At 41.9% G+C, this 17,284-nt stretch overlaps 1 protein-coding gene across 4 annotated transcripts; it reads right to left on the bottom strand.

Moving 5' to 3' along the window:
- Positions 1-2,984: 2,984 nt before the first annotated feature.
- LOC107818729 (F-box/LRR-repeat protein At3g26922-like) lies at positions 2,985-7,874 on the bottom strand. 4 transcript variants are annotated; one of them, XM_075244760.1, is made up of 5 exons: positions 7,772-7,873; positions 7,251-7,365; positions 4,641-5,782; positions 4,369-4,560; positions 2,985-3,435 (listed from the first exon to the last, which is right to left on the bottom strand). In XM_075244760.1, exons 3-5 carry the CDS (start codon positions 5,778-5,780, stop codon positions 3,244-3,246), a joined length of 1,524 nt encoding a protein of 507 aa, XP_075100861.1. In that variant the 5' UTR covers positions 5,781-5,782; positions 7,251-7,365; positions 7,772-7,873; the 3' UTR covers positions 2,985-3,243. The 4 variants fall into 4 exon arrangements, with proteins under 4 accessions (XP_075100861.1, XP_075100860.1, XP_075100863.1 ...); XM_075244759.1 differs by lacking the exon at positions 7,251-7,365 and having other exon boundaries at positions 7,772-7,874; XM_075244762.1 differs by lacking the exon at positions 7,772-7,873 and having other exon boundaries at positions 7,251-7,386.
- Between the last annotated feature and the right edge of the window lie 9,410 nt (positions 7,875-17,284).

The raw sequence follows: 17,284 nt of genomic DNA, 5'->3' as shown, positions 1-17,284 counted from the left end.
TAGGTTAAACTGCCAAAAGATCCAGAAATCTCTGCCATTTTTAATAATTGACCCCCTTCTCTTCCTAAAGTTTTATATTGACCCCCGTACTGGATTTTCCTATTGAGTAGCGAAATTTTTGCATGCGGATTTTTTTCCTATTGGACGAGGTAACGGAAAGGGATAACAATAATTTTTTGTAAAAAAAAAAAATTGGTTCAATTTTGCAAAAAAAATCAAATACATGCTTCAACTTCAAATGAATTCTTCCTCTTTTATTTTTTTTAATCAAAATACATTTGTCCTTTAAAGTATCAATCATCATCTATGAAAATTATTTTGTTATGTGATATCTTAATTATTTTTTAAACAAGTGCTTCCATATAATTCAAATGTTGTCATACAACAACATACCCAATGAAACCCATATGTGAGGTCTGGGAGGGTAGTGCGTAAGCAAACCTTACCCCTATCTTGTGAAAGCAGAGACGTTGTTTCCGATGACTCTCGACTCAAGAAAAGCATAATTTCAGCAGTCATGAAAAAGAAATACAGCTGTGGAGAAGCCACGAAAAAAAGAAGCAATAACAACAAGAAAAATAAAAAAATCAAAGCAAAAAATAATAGGTAGTAGTAGAAAACTAAGAATAAGAAAATACGGGAGTAGTACTAATACTATCGGTATATGGGAAAGAAAAACACGCGACTACCTACTAACTCACTACCTTAATTCTCGACCTCTACACCCTCCTATCAAGGTCATATTCTCAGTAAGCCGAAGCCGAAGATGTGTCATGTCCTACCTAATCACGTCTTCCCAATACTTTTTTGGCCTACATCTCCCTCTCCTTAGACCCACTATTTCTAACCTCTTACACCTCTTTATTAGGGTATCTAACGCATCTCCTCTTCACATGCCCGAACCACCTCAATCTCGCATCTTGTCCACTACAGAGGTCACTCCCACCTTGTCCCAGATATCCTCATTCATAATCATATCTCTCCTAATATGCCTGCACATCCATCTTAGCTTCTTCATTTTCGCTACTTTCTGTATAATCCCATTAGTGGGGTCTGGGGAGGGTAGTGTGTACGCAGACCTTACCCCTACCCTGGGGTAGAGAGACTGTTTCCGATAGACCCTCGGCTCCCTCCCTCCAAGAACTCCCCACCTTACTCTTGAGGTGACTCGAACTCACAACCTCGGGTAGAGAGACTGTTTTCGATAGACCCTCGCCTCCCTCCCTCCAAGAACTCCCCACCTTGCTCTTGGGATGACTCGAACTCACAACCTCTTGGTTGGAAGTGGAGTGTGCTTACCACTAGAGCAACTCGCTCTTGTCTCAATAGGACTCATTGTATCATTATCAATAAATAGATTTTTCTCCTGTGCATTCTCACATGGTATCAGAGCTTCAGTGAGAAAATTATCGTTGTGCGTCATTCCAGCGACATTCGGGAAGAAAGATCTCATCGCCGTGCAATTTTCCGGTAACTTCGCCTTGTTCCCAAGGTTTATCACTGCTACAGTGGTACTGTACATATATCAGTACCACTATCACATACGAAACCCTTGTGCGACCAAACCCTAGAAATTCCAGTCTCATCGGAAGTCACCGTGCGTCTTTTCGGTTGACGACTCAAGATTGATTTGCATTATTTACTCATCGGTAAGTATTGTGCGAAAACCAACACTACTATCTTGTTCGAAAAAATCAGGCTACAAAACCCCAGGCTAGAAATTATTTTATAAGTTTATTATAAAATCTATCACGACATTACAATCCTTCCATTATTAACCATGCATTCCAATCCTTACACAACCTGCGTCAAAACCAAACAATCCTTTACAGATCGACAAAATAAACATAAACTTGTTTCGTATTTGTATTGAATGGAGTTTCTAATTTTCAATACACAATAACTCCGTATCAGTAAGACTGTCACTACATCCCAAAACAAGGAATAAAGCAATGCGTTCTAGCAATCACCTTAGAGTTGAGTCATGACTCATGAGCATATAATTTATTTCATTAAAAAGATCCTTTTTAGTCGTTAAGATGAACAAGAAGTCAGAGAAGAGTTATCACGAAAAGATGTTTATAAACCCGGACAAGCTATTCTAAACAAAAGATTCAACAGTTCTAGTGAGTTTTTTTTTTCAAAAATAAGTGTTTGTTTGAACTGTTGTTGCTACTTATAAATTTGCAAACTCTATTTTTGGAAACTTCAGAAAAAGTAAAAACCGCCTAAATGTGCTTCTTCTGAGTACGAGAACTGAATGGAAACCCTCAACTCGTGGTTTGCAATCTCTTCATATTAAATTCCCTCGAAGTCTACAGTTGATTGAATAACGGAGTCTCCTTATAACAACTCAAAACTGAAGTTACTAAACAAGATGGAATCTCATGGAGTTGCTTGTTACTTTGCATTACTGTTGATCAGTAAAAGTCTGTATTATCACCAAATCCTCTTTCCTTTCCTTTCCTTTTTTTTGTTGTTGTTGAGTCCCCATGTATTCTTATTAATCAGGTCTGGAATGCTAACAGTTACTGTACAAAAGCTTCCAGAAACATAATAAAAAGGTCTTTGACAACAAAAATGTCAAGTTGTAGCCTACTTGTATAACATGCAGACCAATATAACCATCTCAGTAAAGCTACTAAAAATGGAAGTACTACAAATGCTGATGAACAAAAGTATAGCAAATGCAAAGATGTGATTTCCACTGCATAATTACCCTTGTTCTCAAAGAAACAATCTTCAGGGAAAATCCAAGCCACCTAACAAAACTTTGGACATCAAATCCCCACTTAAACAAAACCAAGGGGCTCCATAAGTTCATGAATCACGAAAAAATTCGGTACGCCTGGCCCTTTCTAACCTCAGTTGTTTCTCCGCCAGTTCATTTGCCCAAAATTGCACCAGGACAATCATACACTGAATGTTCCATAATTTGAATAAGGTTTGAACTTCAAAAGCAAAAAGAAAAAAAAAAACAATAAGAAAATAGAAACAATAACATGGCAGACAAATGTCCAAGTCCAACATGAGATTGCCCATCATCGACAAGTACATAAGACATCAGCAAAAAAGGTCATGAACTAATTTACTCAAAGCATAACATGAGCTAGACGCAACTACACAGAAGGAACCATGGAAACTTTAGTTAAAGGAAATCTACTTAAATGAAGTACGAAGGCTCAATTATGGTGGATCTTCAATTATCTTCTCCAATATATCTGTATTAGGGAGAAGGCTCCTTTATGGTGGAACTTCAAATATTTCCTCCAAAATGTCTGTATCTGTGAGAAGGTAGTTTCTCAACTCCTGCAGCTCCATACATGTAAAGTTGTTCAATTTAACTTTCTTTAGCTCATGCCTCCAACATTTCCAAGGCAGCGATGCACAACAAGGTTTCTCATCTTCATCATCAGCTGCATCTCTGTATGTAAACTACAAAACCAGGAAAACCATGACAGAAACAAAGGTAATAAATATCTCCATGAACAATCAATCATGAAACTAACATAGAAAGGTTAACAGTCACTGTGAGGGAAGAGGAAGCGTCATCGAATTAGGTATATCAAAATAATGTTCAGTTCGAGCAGATAAGACGTGCATATGTCCCTGCTTTTCCAGTATTATGAACTACATTCTTGTGTTTAGATTGTTTCTCGAAGTTGACCGAGCACACAACAACAATAATAATAACCACCACAACAACAACTAAACCTCAACAACAACAGCAATAATAATAATAACCACCACCACAACAACAATTAAACCTCAACTGAAAGCAAGTTGGAATTGGTTATATGATTCTCACTTACCATGCCGTTCTGATTAAGTTCATCTCAGACTCCTATTTTACGAGAATTCTCTATATTTTCAAATGGCATGTACATAAATCTCATATAGGATTAAAAGACTCCTAATAAACATAAGACCTAAACTAAAGTGGCTAAGTCTTAACTAATAGACCGGCGACACATAACTTTAAGTTTATTAACTTGGCACAATTTCTCTAACCGTTTACAAATCAATCGAGAACACCTGGCCCTTAACCAGTCAACTGACCAATACGTTTGCGGATATTAATGGGAAGTAATTTATACAAACAACTTTTATAAGGGGCAACAAAGGGTTTTGTTACCTCGCTAATCTTTATGTATGTAGGTGATTGCAGTTTTGCATATGTTGGTTGACTAACTGTCAGGTTTTGGCTAATCTGCTCATAATTGTACTATTATGTAAACAAAAGATCTTAAACCAAGTATGAAGGTTTTGTCACCAAAAAAAAAAAAAAAAAAAACTCAAAGACATGTAAAAAAGGGAACTAACTGCCAGAAAACCACACATGAAGAATAAAGGTGCAAGAAACCTTACCTTCAGGGTCTTTAAGTCTTCAGTCCCGCAGCCAAAATATAGGCTGTCCAGTTGAGGAGAAATCCAGAGCAAACTATCCACAACGTCCACAACTGAATGATTCAATGGATTCATAATTGTTACACGCAAACACTTAGCATCATAAAGTGGAGGAAGCAAGTTCTCTCTCATGTCTTTTGGTATAACTATCTCCTGTACAAACAAAAAGAATAATTATGAGAAATCCAGAACCACGTCTTCAAGCAGGGGCAAGTAGTGTTGCACGTACGTACCTTGTCATTCTCACAGCATAGAGTGATAGCATTGCAATGATTAAAGTTACCAAGAGACTTTATCAGCTTAGAGTACCAAGGATTGTCAAGGGTTTCTGGGATCAAACAGAGACAAGCTTCCAGCAGACTTGAAGCTTTCAGATTGAATGTGGGCAAGGGATCAACAGTATCTTCTCCATAACGAACATCACATAAGAATCCTAGTAAGTTAGGAGTATCTAGATCAACCTCAATCAGATTATTGCACGCAGTTACTTGGAAATACTTGAGCCGATCACTTGAGATATTCACGGTCTTCAACGACGAGCAACAAGATAAGTGAAAGATTTCAAGGTTGGGTATATTTGGAAGAAGCTCCTCTAACCATTGGTCAGTGACAGCCTCAACAGTCAAGAGCTCCAAATGCTTTAGGGATTTGCAAGCAGTTATCTTAATTACATGTAGGTCCTCACAAAATGAGCTAATTTCAAGGTCTTTAAGATTAGGTGCTGCAATATCAACCATCTGAAATTGATCTGGGCAATCTTCCAAATATACCGCCCTTAGTTTAGGTAAAGTTCCTGCTACTTGTAAACTGATTGGTCCATGAAATCCACTTAAAGACAAAACTTCTAAATTGCTACAGCTTGCGCATAGAGCTTGAAGTAATTGCTCGTCCAAAAACGAGTCAGCAAGGTATAACTCTCGCAAAGATGAAAATTTTATGCCATTAGAGGGTAGTTCGAGATTAAATCCGCCTAAACGAAGCACGTTTAGAGATTTGGAAGCGAAGATTGCTTCAGGCAACTTGATGTAAGTGTGTGTGCGTTCAACCTCTATAGACAACTCTTTGATATTACAGGCTACCAGTATATTAATCCAATTATCCACGTAATTAGAGGTTAACGAAGCATATGGTAACTTTACCATGAACCTTTGTATAGAGATGTTCTGCTTTTGCCGATCTGCTAGAATTTGACTCACAATGTTTTTTGACTTGCTGAAAATATCATCACCAAAATTTAAGCAGGAGAGGGAAGCCCACGCACTGTTCCAAGCCTTGGACAATGTACTAGTGTTCAGAGCATCTTTAACAACAAGTAAAGACTGAATGTGCTCCAAAAACACTGGCAGTTCCGAAATTTGATCTGTCCCTTCCATCCCTTCCATTGCTGCCAAAATTTCTATAACACTTTAATACAGAATAAAAATAAAGAATAGGAGTATATATGTGACACATACATCTTAAACATATTAGTGAAAGGATTCGAGAAGTATAAGGAAAGGGAAAGTTCCCTTCCAAAACCAGGCTGTTAAAAGATTTAGGTAAGTGTAAAAGCCAAACCCCACAAGAATAAGGAAAGCTAAGAGCAAGAGGAAAGATTATTTGTTTCAACAAATGAGTTTGCAGCACGCTCACTTTGAATCGAAATGATGTCAGTTGCAATAATTCACCTGAGCTTTTTGTGGGTTAAAATTATTTATTTTTTTCCCAGTTTTGCTTAAATCAGATTCCTGCTTCAACTTCAAACGATAAACATTCTTCCTCTCTTTTATCAATCATCTATGTAAATTATTTTTGTATTATGATATTTTAATTAATTTTGTCACAGTACTTTGGATATAATTAAAATGATGTCAAACTATATTTTAAAATTATTTTTAAGTCATTCAAAAAATATAAATTGAAAAATTAGTTCATGAAATTGTTATAAAATCAACCTATATTTTATATAACTTTCATTACATATTCGAGCCCCCCCCCCCCCCCCCTCTCTATCTTTTGAATTCAAACTTTCGAGATATAATTTTAGTTTTTATCACTACATTACTTATGTTAAAATTTATTAGATATATAAGTAATTTCATTAGTGAAAAATATATATATGTAGTCCAAAACCAATAATTATAAGCATGAATAACACATATACAGACAAAAAAATTGAAAAAGAATTACGATAAAATGAAATATTAATTGTTTAGTGTCGCCTTTTTAGGATTACACTCATTGGCAAGGAAAAATATGCCTTAGAACTTTGATGCGACGCTAAAGCGCCCCCAAAGCGAGGCGAAGCGCTCAACATGTTTTGAGCCTCACTTCAGGGCTTAAGCGCGCCTTTGACAACACTATAAAACACGAGAGCGATGTTGGATATATAAGTAAACAAACCTTAGACTCTAGTGACGCATTTTAAAGTCGCACGGGCATGGACCCAAAGCGCACAATATCATTAGTGGGCTGGGCTTTTACATATGTTATCAAAGCCACTCCACGTGCAACCTTGAACAGTGGTGGGGCAAACCTGGCAAACCTCAGCGAGGACGCTGAGTCCCTACGAGGGGGTGTATGTGACATAAGACGAATCCCACATCGACAAAACACAGAAGAGATTCTGGGTGTATAAATAGACATGCCTTAGACTCTAGTGACGCGTTTTAAAGTCGTACGGGCCTAGGCCCAAAGCGAACAATATCTCTAATGAATCGGGTTGTTACATTTGACAACTATCTAAACTGGCAATAGGTTCCATAATAGCGCCAAAGATATGCTTAACAACAAATACAGGAAAAAACAAAAGTAAAGGAAGGTCACTCAGTCATACAAGAAGCTAACCTCTTCTACACACTCACATTCAAAGCAATTAGTAACACGCTTTTTTTAATAACCGTGGTGTCCAGCCAGCTTGATCGCACCTTAATTTCACCAGCTTGATCGCACCTTAATTTCACAAGTGCCTGCTACCTCCTACCAGCACAGTTACTCGATAGCTCAGGAGCAATTAGTAATAAGCTTTGCAATTATATTATGTTTTTTCTTGCAATAAATGAAAAGAAATTATTCGTTCTGCATGCACTACGGCCCAAATTCAAAATAGCCAAGCAACAAATAAAAACAAAATTGAAAAGAATTCAAACACAATCACCATAAGCCAATTTTAACGGCCCAGAAAATCCGAAAAAGACAACACATCCAATTATTTAACAGTAGAAAGCCCCAAAAAATTCACAAATTCCAGATTAAATTGGAGAAAATCGAACATAAACTTGCATTTCCGTGAGGTAGGGGGACGGGGGAAGGAAGAAATGTAGAAACAGATGTCAGATGGTGAAAGAAAGAATCGAACTACACTGAAGAATTGGAGATTTGGTACCAGCGATTTGTACGAGGTTGGCTGATTCTTCAATGTTCCCTACGTCACTGGGAGTGAGTCATGAAACCGGGGTAGAGGTTTTGCTGTTTCGAAAAAGAAAATAAGAATGCTTATATGAGAAAAGGGCCTACGCCAAAAAATAAATACGGGAAAAGGGCCAAATTTAGTCCTTTTACTTTCAAATATTGGCTATATTTACCTTCTGTTACACTACTATTTACACACTTGAGTTGGCCCGGCTATTTATTTTGTACTTAACCTTTTGTACTAGTTAGCCATTCTTTATTAATATAGTATAGTGGTTATTCATTTAGTAGTTAGCTAATTTTACATTGTATAAACAAAGTATAAATAGAAAAGGCCCCCGCTATTAATAGTTGGCCGGTTATTTCTCAACACTCTAGAAAACCCAACCTCCAGTAACGACCTGATCGGTCGTTTTGAGTTCTAGCGCGTCGTTCGGCGGTTTGATTCATTGAGTAGTTTTTCTTCATGTATTTATGACTTATACGTGTAGTCGGATTTGAATTTCGGAATTGATTTGGAAGGAAAATTCTCAATTTGGAAGCTTTAAGTTAAAAGAGTTGACCAAGGTTTGCCTTTTGAGTAAACGGCCCCAGAATCGGGATTTGAAGGTTCCAATAGGTTCGTATGATGATTTTGGACTTGGGCGTATGCTCGGTTTAAGTATCGGATGGTCCGGGAGCATTTCAGCACTTATTATGGAAAGTTAGCATTTTGAAAGTTTTAGAATTTCCTAAGTTTGATTTGAAGTGGACTTTGGTGTTTATCGATGTCCGTTTGGGATTTCGACACTTGGAATAGGTTCGTATTGTGATTTGTGATTTGTAACTTGTACGTAAAATTTGGCATCATTCTGGAATGTCTAAGTGGGATTCGGACGCGTTCGGTGAAGCATGAAGGTTTGAAAGTTAAGAGAGTTTAAGAAATTGAGTTTGATCTTTAATACTTGATTTTGATATTGTAATTCGTGTTCCGGGCCTTTGAACAAGTTTACACAGGGCATATAAACTTGTTATAATGATTGGACGGGATTCATCGGACCTCGGGTGAGTTTTGGGATGGTTTCAGACCACTTTTAGGCCCTTTTAAACTGTTGATATCTAATGCTAGGAGTGCTCTTCGCGATCGGGGAGGTCTGGGCCGCGATCGCGAAGAGCAAAGTGTTGTTCCAGGCCTTGTGAATCGCGATCGCGGAAGGAAGGTCGCGATCGCATAGAAGGAATTTATGCTGGTAGTGGTCTAACTTCGGGAGTTTAGCATTTTTTAAAGTTTGAATTGGAAGGTGATTCGTAATTTTAGCATTTTTTTATGTGATTTGAGAGCTCGACTAAATTCGTATGGTATTTTAGGACTTGTTGGTTTGTTTGATTGAGGTCCCGGGGGCCTCGGGTGAGTTTTGAATGCTTAACGGATCACTTTTGGACTTTGGAAGATAGCAGATTTCTGGTGTTCTGTTGCAGGCATTTTCGTGCTTCGCGTTCGCGATGGAGATCCCGTGTTCGCGAAGGGTCAAGCTGAGTGGTCTTCGCGTTCGCGACATGTGCATCGTGTTCGCGATGGAGGATTTTGGGCCGAAGTAAATTGTACTTCACGAACGCGAGGGTGTGGCCGCATTCGCGAAGAAAGACGCGTCTGGGCAGTATTAAAGTTCCAAAAAACGGAGGTTATGCCATTTTTATCAAAAGTTTAAGTTGGGAACTCGGATTTTGGACGAGGGATTGAGGCCTTTTCAGAGATATCGATTGGGTAACGATTCTTAACTCATTTATGGTTATATTCCACTAATATATGCTTGAATTCATCGTTAAATTTCGGATTTGGGGTGAAAAATTGAGAAAACTTCTTAGGCCGAATTTTGGGGTTTTGATCGAGATTTTGGTATCGGATTTGAGCAATTTTGGTACGAGTAAACTCATGAGTGAATGGGTGTTCATATTTTGTGACTTTTACCCGATTACGAGACGTGGGCCCGGGGTGACTTTTTTGGGCGTTTTTCCTAATTTTATGCTTTAGCTTTGAATTAATTAGCTAAATTAGTTGCGTGTAGTTATATTTACATTATGCAATTTATTTAAATAGATTCGGGTCATTTGGAGTCGGATAATCGTGGCAAGAACGTGTTATCGAGGTAATTTGAGCAGTTCGAGGTAAGTGGCTTACCTAACCTTGTGTTGGGGACTTTTCCCTTAGGATGTCTTGATATTATTTGGTGTGTGGGTGCCGTGTACGTGAGGTGACGAGTACGTACACAGGCTGTTATTGCAAAAATTCTTTTTATCCTTTTTAAATCATAAATTGCTTCTCTTATTAAATTGCACTAATATGCTTAATTGTTTAGTTTAGACTAGAAGAGCATGCTTACGTGTTTTAACTGCCTATTTGATATTCTGTGCACCATGCTTAGTTAAATTATAATTTTCTTTGTCTGTGTTCAGTATAAACTGTATAACTCGATACCATACCTGCCATTTCATCTTGTGTTGCATATTTAAATTGGGACTACGGGCGTATTCCGAGAGATCCCCCTGTCTTGCATATTTACTTTGGGACTACGGACGTATTCCGGGAGATCCTCCAGCACTGCATATTTACTTTGGGACTACGGACGTATTCCAGGAGATCCCCCAATACTGCATATTTACTTTGGGACTACGGACGTATTCCGGGAGATCCCCCAACACTGCATATTTACTTTGGGACTACGGACGTATTCCGGGAGATCCCCCAGCACTGCATATTTACTTTAGGGACTACGGACGTATTTCGGGAGATCCCCTTGTACTGCATATTCATTCGAAACTACGGGACGGTATCCCGGGAGATTCCCCATTGTGTTTACTTTGTTCTGAGCCGAGGGCTCCCTTTTCCTGCACATGTTTTCGTGTGCAGATCCAGGTGCGAGCTATTAGCCTCGGGGTTAGTACGTGCTGCTGATTTTAGGAGACTTCAAGGTACTACTGCTTGCGTCCGCAGATCTTCGGAGTCCCCTTCTACTCCCTCGCCGAGAGACTTTCTTTGTTATCTTTAGACTTTTGTACAGAGCTACATAGATTATAACAGCTTGTGACTTAGTGATATAGTCTTGGGAAATTATTTTGTATATGCCGAGTGGTACTATTCTTGGCTATTTATAATATGTTGTTTATCTTTAAAATATTGTGTTTTCTTTATATTTTTCGCAATATTAGGCTTACCTAGTCATAAAGACTAGGTGCCATCACGATACCTTACGGGGGGTTAATTTGGGTCGTGACAAGTTGGTATCAGAGCACTAGGTTCGTAGGAGTCGCGAGTCACAAGCCGATTTATTAGAGTCTCATGGATCGGTGTGCAGACGTCCGTACTTATCTTTGGAAGGCTATGTAACTGTTAAGAACAATCATATTTCTTTGATCTCCTTGTCGTGGGAGTTATTGACATCAAAAATTCTAAGATTCTATTATATTCTTTCTCACAGATGGTGAGGACCCGTACCGGGAGGACCGACGATCAGGCACCCGAGCCCCCTGCCAGAGCCGCCAGAGGCCGGGGTCGGGGTAGAGGACGACCATGCGGTGCAGCCCGAGCACCTGCGAGAGCTGCGTCAGAGGAGCCCCCAGCAGCTTCAGCTGGAGGGCCGGCACCGGAGATCCCTATTGCTACTCCAGCCCTCCAAGAGACTTTAGCTCAGCTCTTGAGCATGTTCAGCACTCTGGTTCAGGCTGGACTATTTCCGATAGCTCCCGCTACATCTCAGGCTAGGGGAGGGGCACAGACTCTCGCATCCCACACTCCTGAGCAGAGGGTCCAAGTTGATCAGGCCCCAGAGTATATTCTTATGCCCCTAGTGGCTTCGGTTCGGCATGAGATCAGGGTAGCTGCTTCTGAGGCAGAACAGCTCAGACTTGAATGGTACAAGAAGTACCACCCACCTACTTTCAGCGGACTAGCTTCAGATGATGCTCTGGGTTTTCTTGATGAGTGTCATCGTATTCTCCGCACTATGGGCATTGTGGAGATGGGTGGGGTTTCTTTCACCGCTTTCCAGCTAAGGGGAGCGGCATATCAGTGGTGGCGTGCCTATGAGCTGAGTAGTCCAGACGAGGCAGCCTCACTCACTTGGACTTAGTTTTTAGAGATGTTCTTGCGTGAGTATGTTCCTCAGAGCCTCAGGGACGCTTGGCGCACAGAGTTTGAGTAGTTGCGTCAGGGTGCTATGACTGTGTTGGAGTATGCAGTCCATTTTAGTGAGTTAGCTCGCCATGCGCAGGCTCTGGTTGCTACAGTCAGAGAGAGGGTTGGTCGCTTCATTGAGGGACTCCACCCCAGTATTCGGACCAGTATGGCCAGAGAGTTGGAGATGGACATCACTTATCAGCAGGCAGTGGGCATTACTAGGAGAGTGGAGGGCATGTTTGCCCGGGACAGGAGAGAGAGGCCAAGAGGTCTCGAGATACTTCATTATTCAGGAGCTCGTGCACCAGCAGCACGCATGGTAGGGGATTTGTGAGTCGCCCTGTTCATTCAGCTCTTCCAACAGCCAGTGGTGTTCCAGCTCCTCCTAGACCTCAGGAGCCCTATTATGCACCACCGGTATCCAGTATGCCTCCTACTCAAGGTGCTATTACCAGCCAGTCCAGTAGGCCAGGTCCGAGTCAGTCTCAACCGTCGCGCCCTCTGAGAGGTTGTTTTGAGTGTGGTGACACTCGTCACTTGGTTAGAGATTGCCCCAAAGCCAGGAGGGGTGCACCTCCACAGACTTATCAGCCTCCACGTGTTCCACCAGGTCCTCCGGCCATTCTTCTAGCACCAGCTGCCACCCCACCTCCTCAGCCAGCTCGAGGTGGAGGTCGGGGAGGTTGAGGTCACCCTAGAGGGGGAGGCCAGGCTAGGTACTATGCCCTTCCAGCCCGTTCAGAGGCCATTGCTTCAGATTCAGTCATCACAGGTATCATCCCTATCTGTTATATGGATGCATCAGTATTATTTGACCTAGGCTCTACGTATTCATATGTGTCTTCTTATTTTGCTCCACATTTGGGGATATCTCGGGATTCTTTGAGTTCCCCTGTTTATGTATCTACTCCTGTGGGAGATTCTCTCATTGTGGAGCGCGTATATCGGTCGTGTTTGATTACTCTTAGTGGTTTTGAGACCAGAGCCGATTTGTTATTACTCAGTATGGTAGATTTTGATATTATCTTGGGCATGGAATGGTTGTCGCCTTATTATGCTATTCTTGATTGTCACGCTAAGAGCGTGACGCTGGCTATGCCAGGCTTGCTGAGATTAGAGTGGAGAGGTACCTTAGAGTATACTCCCCGCAGGGTCATTTCATTTCTTAAGGCTCAGCGAATGGTTGAGAAGGGGTGTGATGCGTATTTGGCCTATGTGAGAGATGTTAGTATTTATACCCCTACAGTTGAGTCAGTTCCAGTAGTGAGGGACTTTCCAGATGTGTTTCCAGCCGATTTTCCGGGCATGCTGCCCGACAAAGATATTGATTTCGGCATCGATTTGTTGCCGGGCACTCAGCCCATATCTATTCCTCCTTCCCGTATGGCTCTTCCTGAGTTGAAGGAGTTGAAGGAGCAGTTAAAGGAGTTTCTTGATAAGGGTTTCATCAGGCCCAGTGAATCACCTTGGGGTGCTCCGGTCTTATTTGTGAAGAAGAATGATGGTTATATGCGTATGTGTATTGATTATCAGCAGTTGAACAAGGTTACAGTGAAGAACATGTATCCTTTGCCTCGCATTGATGATTTATTTGATCAGTTACAGGGTGCCAGGGTGTTTTCCAAGATTGACTTGCATTCTGGCTATCATCAGTTGAAGATTCGGGAGCCAAATATCCCGAAGACTGCTTTCAGGACCAGATATGGTCACTATGAGTTTCTTGTCATGTCATTTGGGCTGACCAATGTCCCAACAGCCTTTATGCATTTGATGCACAGTGTATTCCGACCCTATCTTGATTCCTTTGTCATTGTGTTTATTGACGATATCCTGGTATATTCCCGGTCTCGGGAAGATCATGAGCAACACCTGAGGACCATGCTTCAGACTTTGAGGGAGAATAGGTTATATGCAAAATTTTCTAAGTGTGAATTCTGGCTTGATTCAGTGGAAATTTTTGGGCCACATAGTGTCTTGTGATTGGATCAAGGTAGATCCGAAGAAGGTGGAGGCAGTGCAGAGTTGGCCTAGACCATCATCAGCTACAGAGATCCGCAGTTTCCTTGGTTTGGCACGGTATTACCATCGCTTTGTGGGGGGATTTTCATCTATTGCAGCACCTATGACCAGGCTGACCCAAAAGGGTGCTCCGTTCAGGTGGACCGAGGAGTGTGAGCAGAGCTTTTAGAAGCTCAAGACAACTTTGACTACAACCCCAGTATTAGTATTGCCTACAGGTTCGGGGTCCTACACTGTCTATTGTGATGCCTCGAGGATTGGCCTTGGAGTGGTATTGATGTAAGATGGTAGGGTGATTGCCTACGCGTCTAGACAGTTGAAGGTGCATGAGAAGAATTATCCGGTTCATGATCTCGAGTTAGCAGCTATTGTTCACGCCCTGAAGATCTGGCGTCATTATTTGTACGGTGTTCCCTCTGAGATTTACACTGACCACCGGAGTTTGCAGTACTTGTCCAGGTAGAAGGACCTTAATTTGCGTCAGCGGAGGTGGTTGGAGCTACTTAAAGACTATGATATCACTATATTGTACCATTCGGGGAAGGCTAATGTAGTGGTCGATGCCTTGAGTCGCCGGGCAGAGAGTTTGGGGAGTTTGGCATATCTTCCGGTAGCTGAGAGGCCTTTAGCCTTGGATGTTCAGGCCTTAGCCAACCAGTTCGTGAGATTGGATATTTTAGAGCCTAGCCGGGTATTAGCTTGTGTGGTTGCTCGATCTTCTCTTTTTGACCGTATCAGGGAGCGCCAGTATGATGATCCTCATCTTCTAGTCCTTTAGGACAGGGTTCGGTGAGGTGATGCCAGAGATGTGACTATTGGTGATGACGGTGTGAGGAGGATGCAGGGCCGGATCTGTGTGCCCAATGTAGATGGGCTTCGGGAGTTGATTCTCGAGGAGGCCCACAGCTCGCGGTACTCCATTCATCCCGGTGCCGCGAAGATGTACCAGGATTTGAGACAGCACTACTGGTGGAGGAGGATGAAGAAGGATATAGTTGGGTTTGTGGCCAAGTGTCTCAACTGTCAGCAAGTTAAATTTGAGCATCAGAGACCGGGTGGGTTACTTCAGAGGTTAGAGATCCCACAGTGGAAGTGGGAGCAGATCACCATGGACTTTGTGGTTGGACTTCCTCGGACTTTGAGAAAGTTCGATGCTATTTGGGTGATCATGGATCGGCTGACCAAGTCAGCTCATTTTATTCCAGTGTTGACCACTTATTCTTATGAGAGGTTGGCTGAGATTTATATCAGAGAGATTGTCCGCCTTCATGGTATTCCATTATCCATCATTTCAGACAGAGGTACACAGTTCACATCACGGTTTTGGAGAGCCGTACAGCAGGAGTTGGGTACTAGGGTGGAGTTGAGCACAGCCTTTCACCCTCAGACGGACGGGCAGTCCGAGCGTAAGATTCAGATTCTTGAGGATATGCTCCATGCCTGTGTGATGGAGTTCGAAGGGTCATGGGACCAATACTTGCCACTTGCAGAGTTCGCTTACAACAACAGTTACCAGTCCAGCATTCAGATGGCACCGTATGAGGCTTTGTATGATAGGCGGTGCCGGTCCCCAGTGGGATAGTTTGAGCTAGGCGAGGCCCGATTGTTGGGTACAGATTTGGTTCAGGATGCCCTGGATAAGGTGAAGGTGATTCATGAGAGACTTCGCACAGCCCAGTCCAGACAGAAGAGTTATGAAGACCGTAAGGTTCATGATTTGGCATTTATGGTTGGTGAGCGGGTCTTGCTTCGGGTATCGCCTATGAAGGGTGTCATGAGGTTCGAGAAGAAGGGCAAGCTGAGCCCGAGGTTTATTGGTCCTTTTGAGATATTGTGACAAGTTGGGGAGGTTGCTTATGAGCTTGCCTTGCCTCCCATCCTAGCAGGAGTTCACCCGGTATTCCACGTGTCTATGCTCCGAAAGTATTACGATGATCCGACTCATGTATTGGATTTCAGCTCAGTCCAGTTGGAAAAAGATCTATCTTATGTTGAGGAGCCAGTAGCCATTTTGGACAATCAGGTCAGAAAGTTCAGGTCAAAGAATATTGCTTCAGTAAAGGTCCAGTGGAGGGGTCAGCCGGTCGAGGAGGCGACTTGGGAGACCGAGCAGGATATGCGCAGCCAGTACCCTTACCTTTTCACAGTTTAAGGTATGTCTTTATACTCGTTCGAGGACGAACGATTATTTTAAGAGGGGGAGGATATAACGACCCGGCCGGTCGTTTTGAGAGTAATAGCCCTGATCCCCTATTAACTGCTTTTCCCAAATCTATTTCTGCTATTGTGACTTGCCAGGATGATTGGTTTTGAGTTTCGGAGTGTTTTGGGACACTTAGTCCCTAAATGAGAGCTTAAGCCTTAGGATTTGGACCGTAGTCGAAACTATATGAAGACGACTCGGGAATGGAATTCTGTTGGTTCCGTTAGCTCCATTAGGTAATTTTGGGTTTAGGAGCGTGTCCGGATTGTGTTTTGGAGGTCCGTAGCTCATTTAGGCTTGAAATGGCGAAAGTCGAATTTTTGGAGTTTTGGGCCGGTAGAGGAAATTTTGATATCGGGGTCGGAATCTGATTCTGGAAGTTGGAATAGGTCCGTAATATCGAATTTGACTTGTGTGCAAAATTTAGAATTTTGAAGTTTCAAGTTCTTTAAGTTTGAATTGGAAGGTGATTCGTGATTTTAGCATTTTTTTGATGTGATTTGAGAGCTCGACTAAGTTCGTATGGTGTTTTAGGACTTGTTGGTATGTTTGGTTGAGGTCCCCGGGGCCTCGGATGAGTTTCGGATGCTTAACGGATCACTTTTGGACTTTGGAAGATAGCAGATTTCTGGTGTTCTGTTGTAGGCATTTTCTTCATCGCGTTCGCGAGGGAGTCCTCGCGTTCGCGTAAGGTATCTGGGAAGGGCAGCTGAATTACTCTTCGCGTCCGCGATGTCGCTCTCGCGTTCGCATAGGTGTGGAACCTCGAAGCTACGCATTCGCGACATGGTCCTCGCGTTCGTGAAGAAGAATTTTCGGCCGAAGTAAATTGTACTTCGTGAACGCGAGGGTGTGGCCGCGTTCGCGAAGAAGGACGCGTCTGGGCAGTATTAAAGTTCCAAAAAACGGAGGTTATGCCATTTTTATCAAAAACATAAGTTGGGAACTCGGATTTTGGACGAGGGATTGAGGCATTTTCAGAGATATCGATTGGGTAACGATTATTAACTCCTTTATGGTTATATTCCACTAATCTATGCTTGAATTCATCGTTGAATTTCGGATTTGGGGTGAAAATTTGAGAAAAATTCTTAGGCCGAATTTTGGGGTTT

Source organism: Nicotiana tabacum, chromosome 22, assembly GCF_000715075.1.
Source record: "Nicotiana tabacum cultivar K326 chromosome 22, ASM71507v2, whole genome shotgun sequence".
Taxonomy (NCBI): domain Eukaryota; kingdom Viridiplantae; phylum Streptophyta; class Magnoliopsida; order Solanales; family Solanaceae; genus Nicotiana; species Nicotiana tabacum.
Note: the sequence above shows the minus strand (reverse complement) of the source record. Positions and strands in the feature narration are given on the sequence as shown.

Excerpts from the sequence above, each read along its gene's own strand:
- LOC107818729 (XM_075244759.1), bottom strand. The coding sequence starts at position 5,780 with ATGGAAGGGACAGATCAAATTTCGGAACTGCCAGTGTTTTTGGAGCAC. Across the intron at positions 4,561-4,640 it reads TATGCTGTGAGAATGACAAG|GAGATAGTTATACCAAAAGA; the intron begins GTACGTACGTGC and ends TTGTTTGTACAG. Across the intron at positions 3,436-4,368 it reads AAGACTTAAAGACCCTGAAG|TTTACATACAGAGATGCAGC; the intron begins GTAAGGTTTCTT and ends CTGGTTTTGTAG.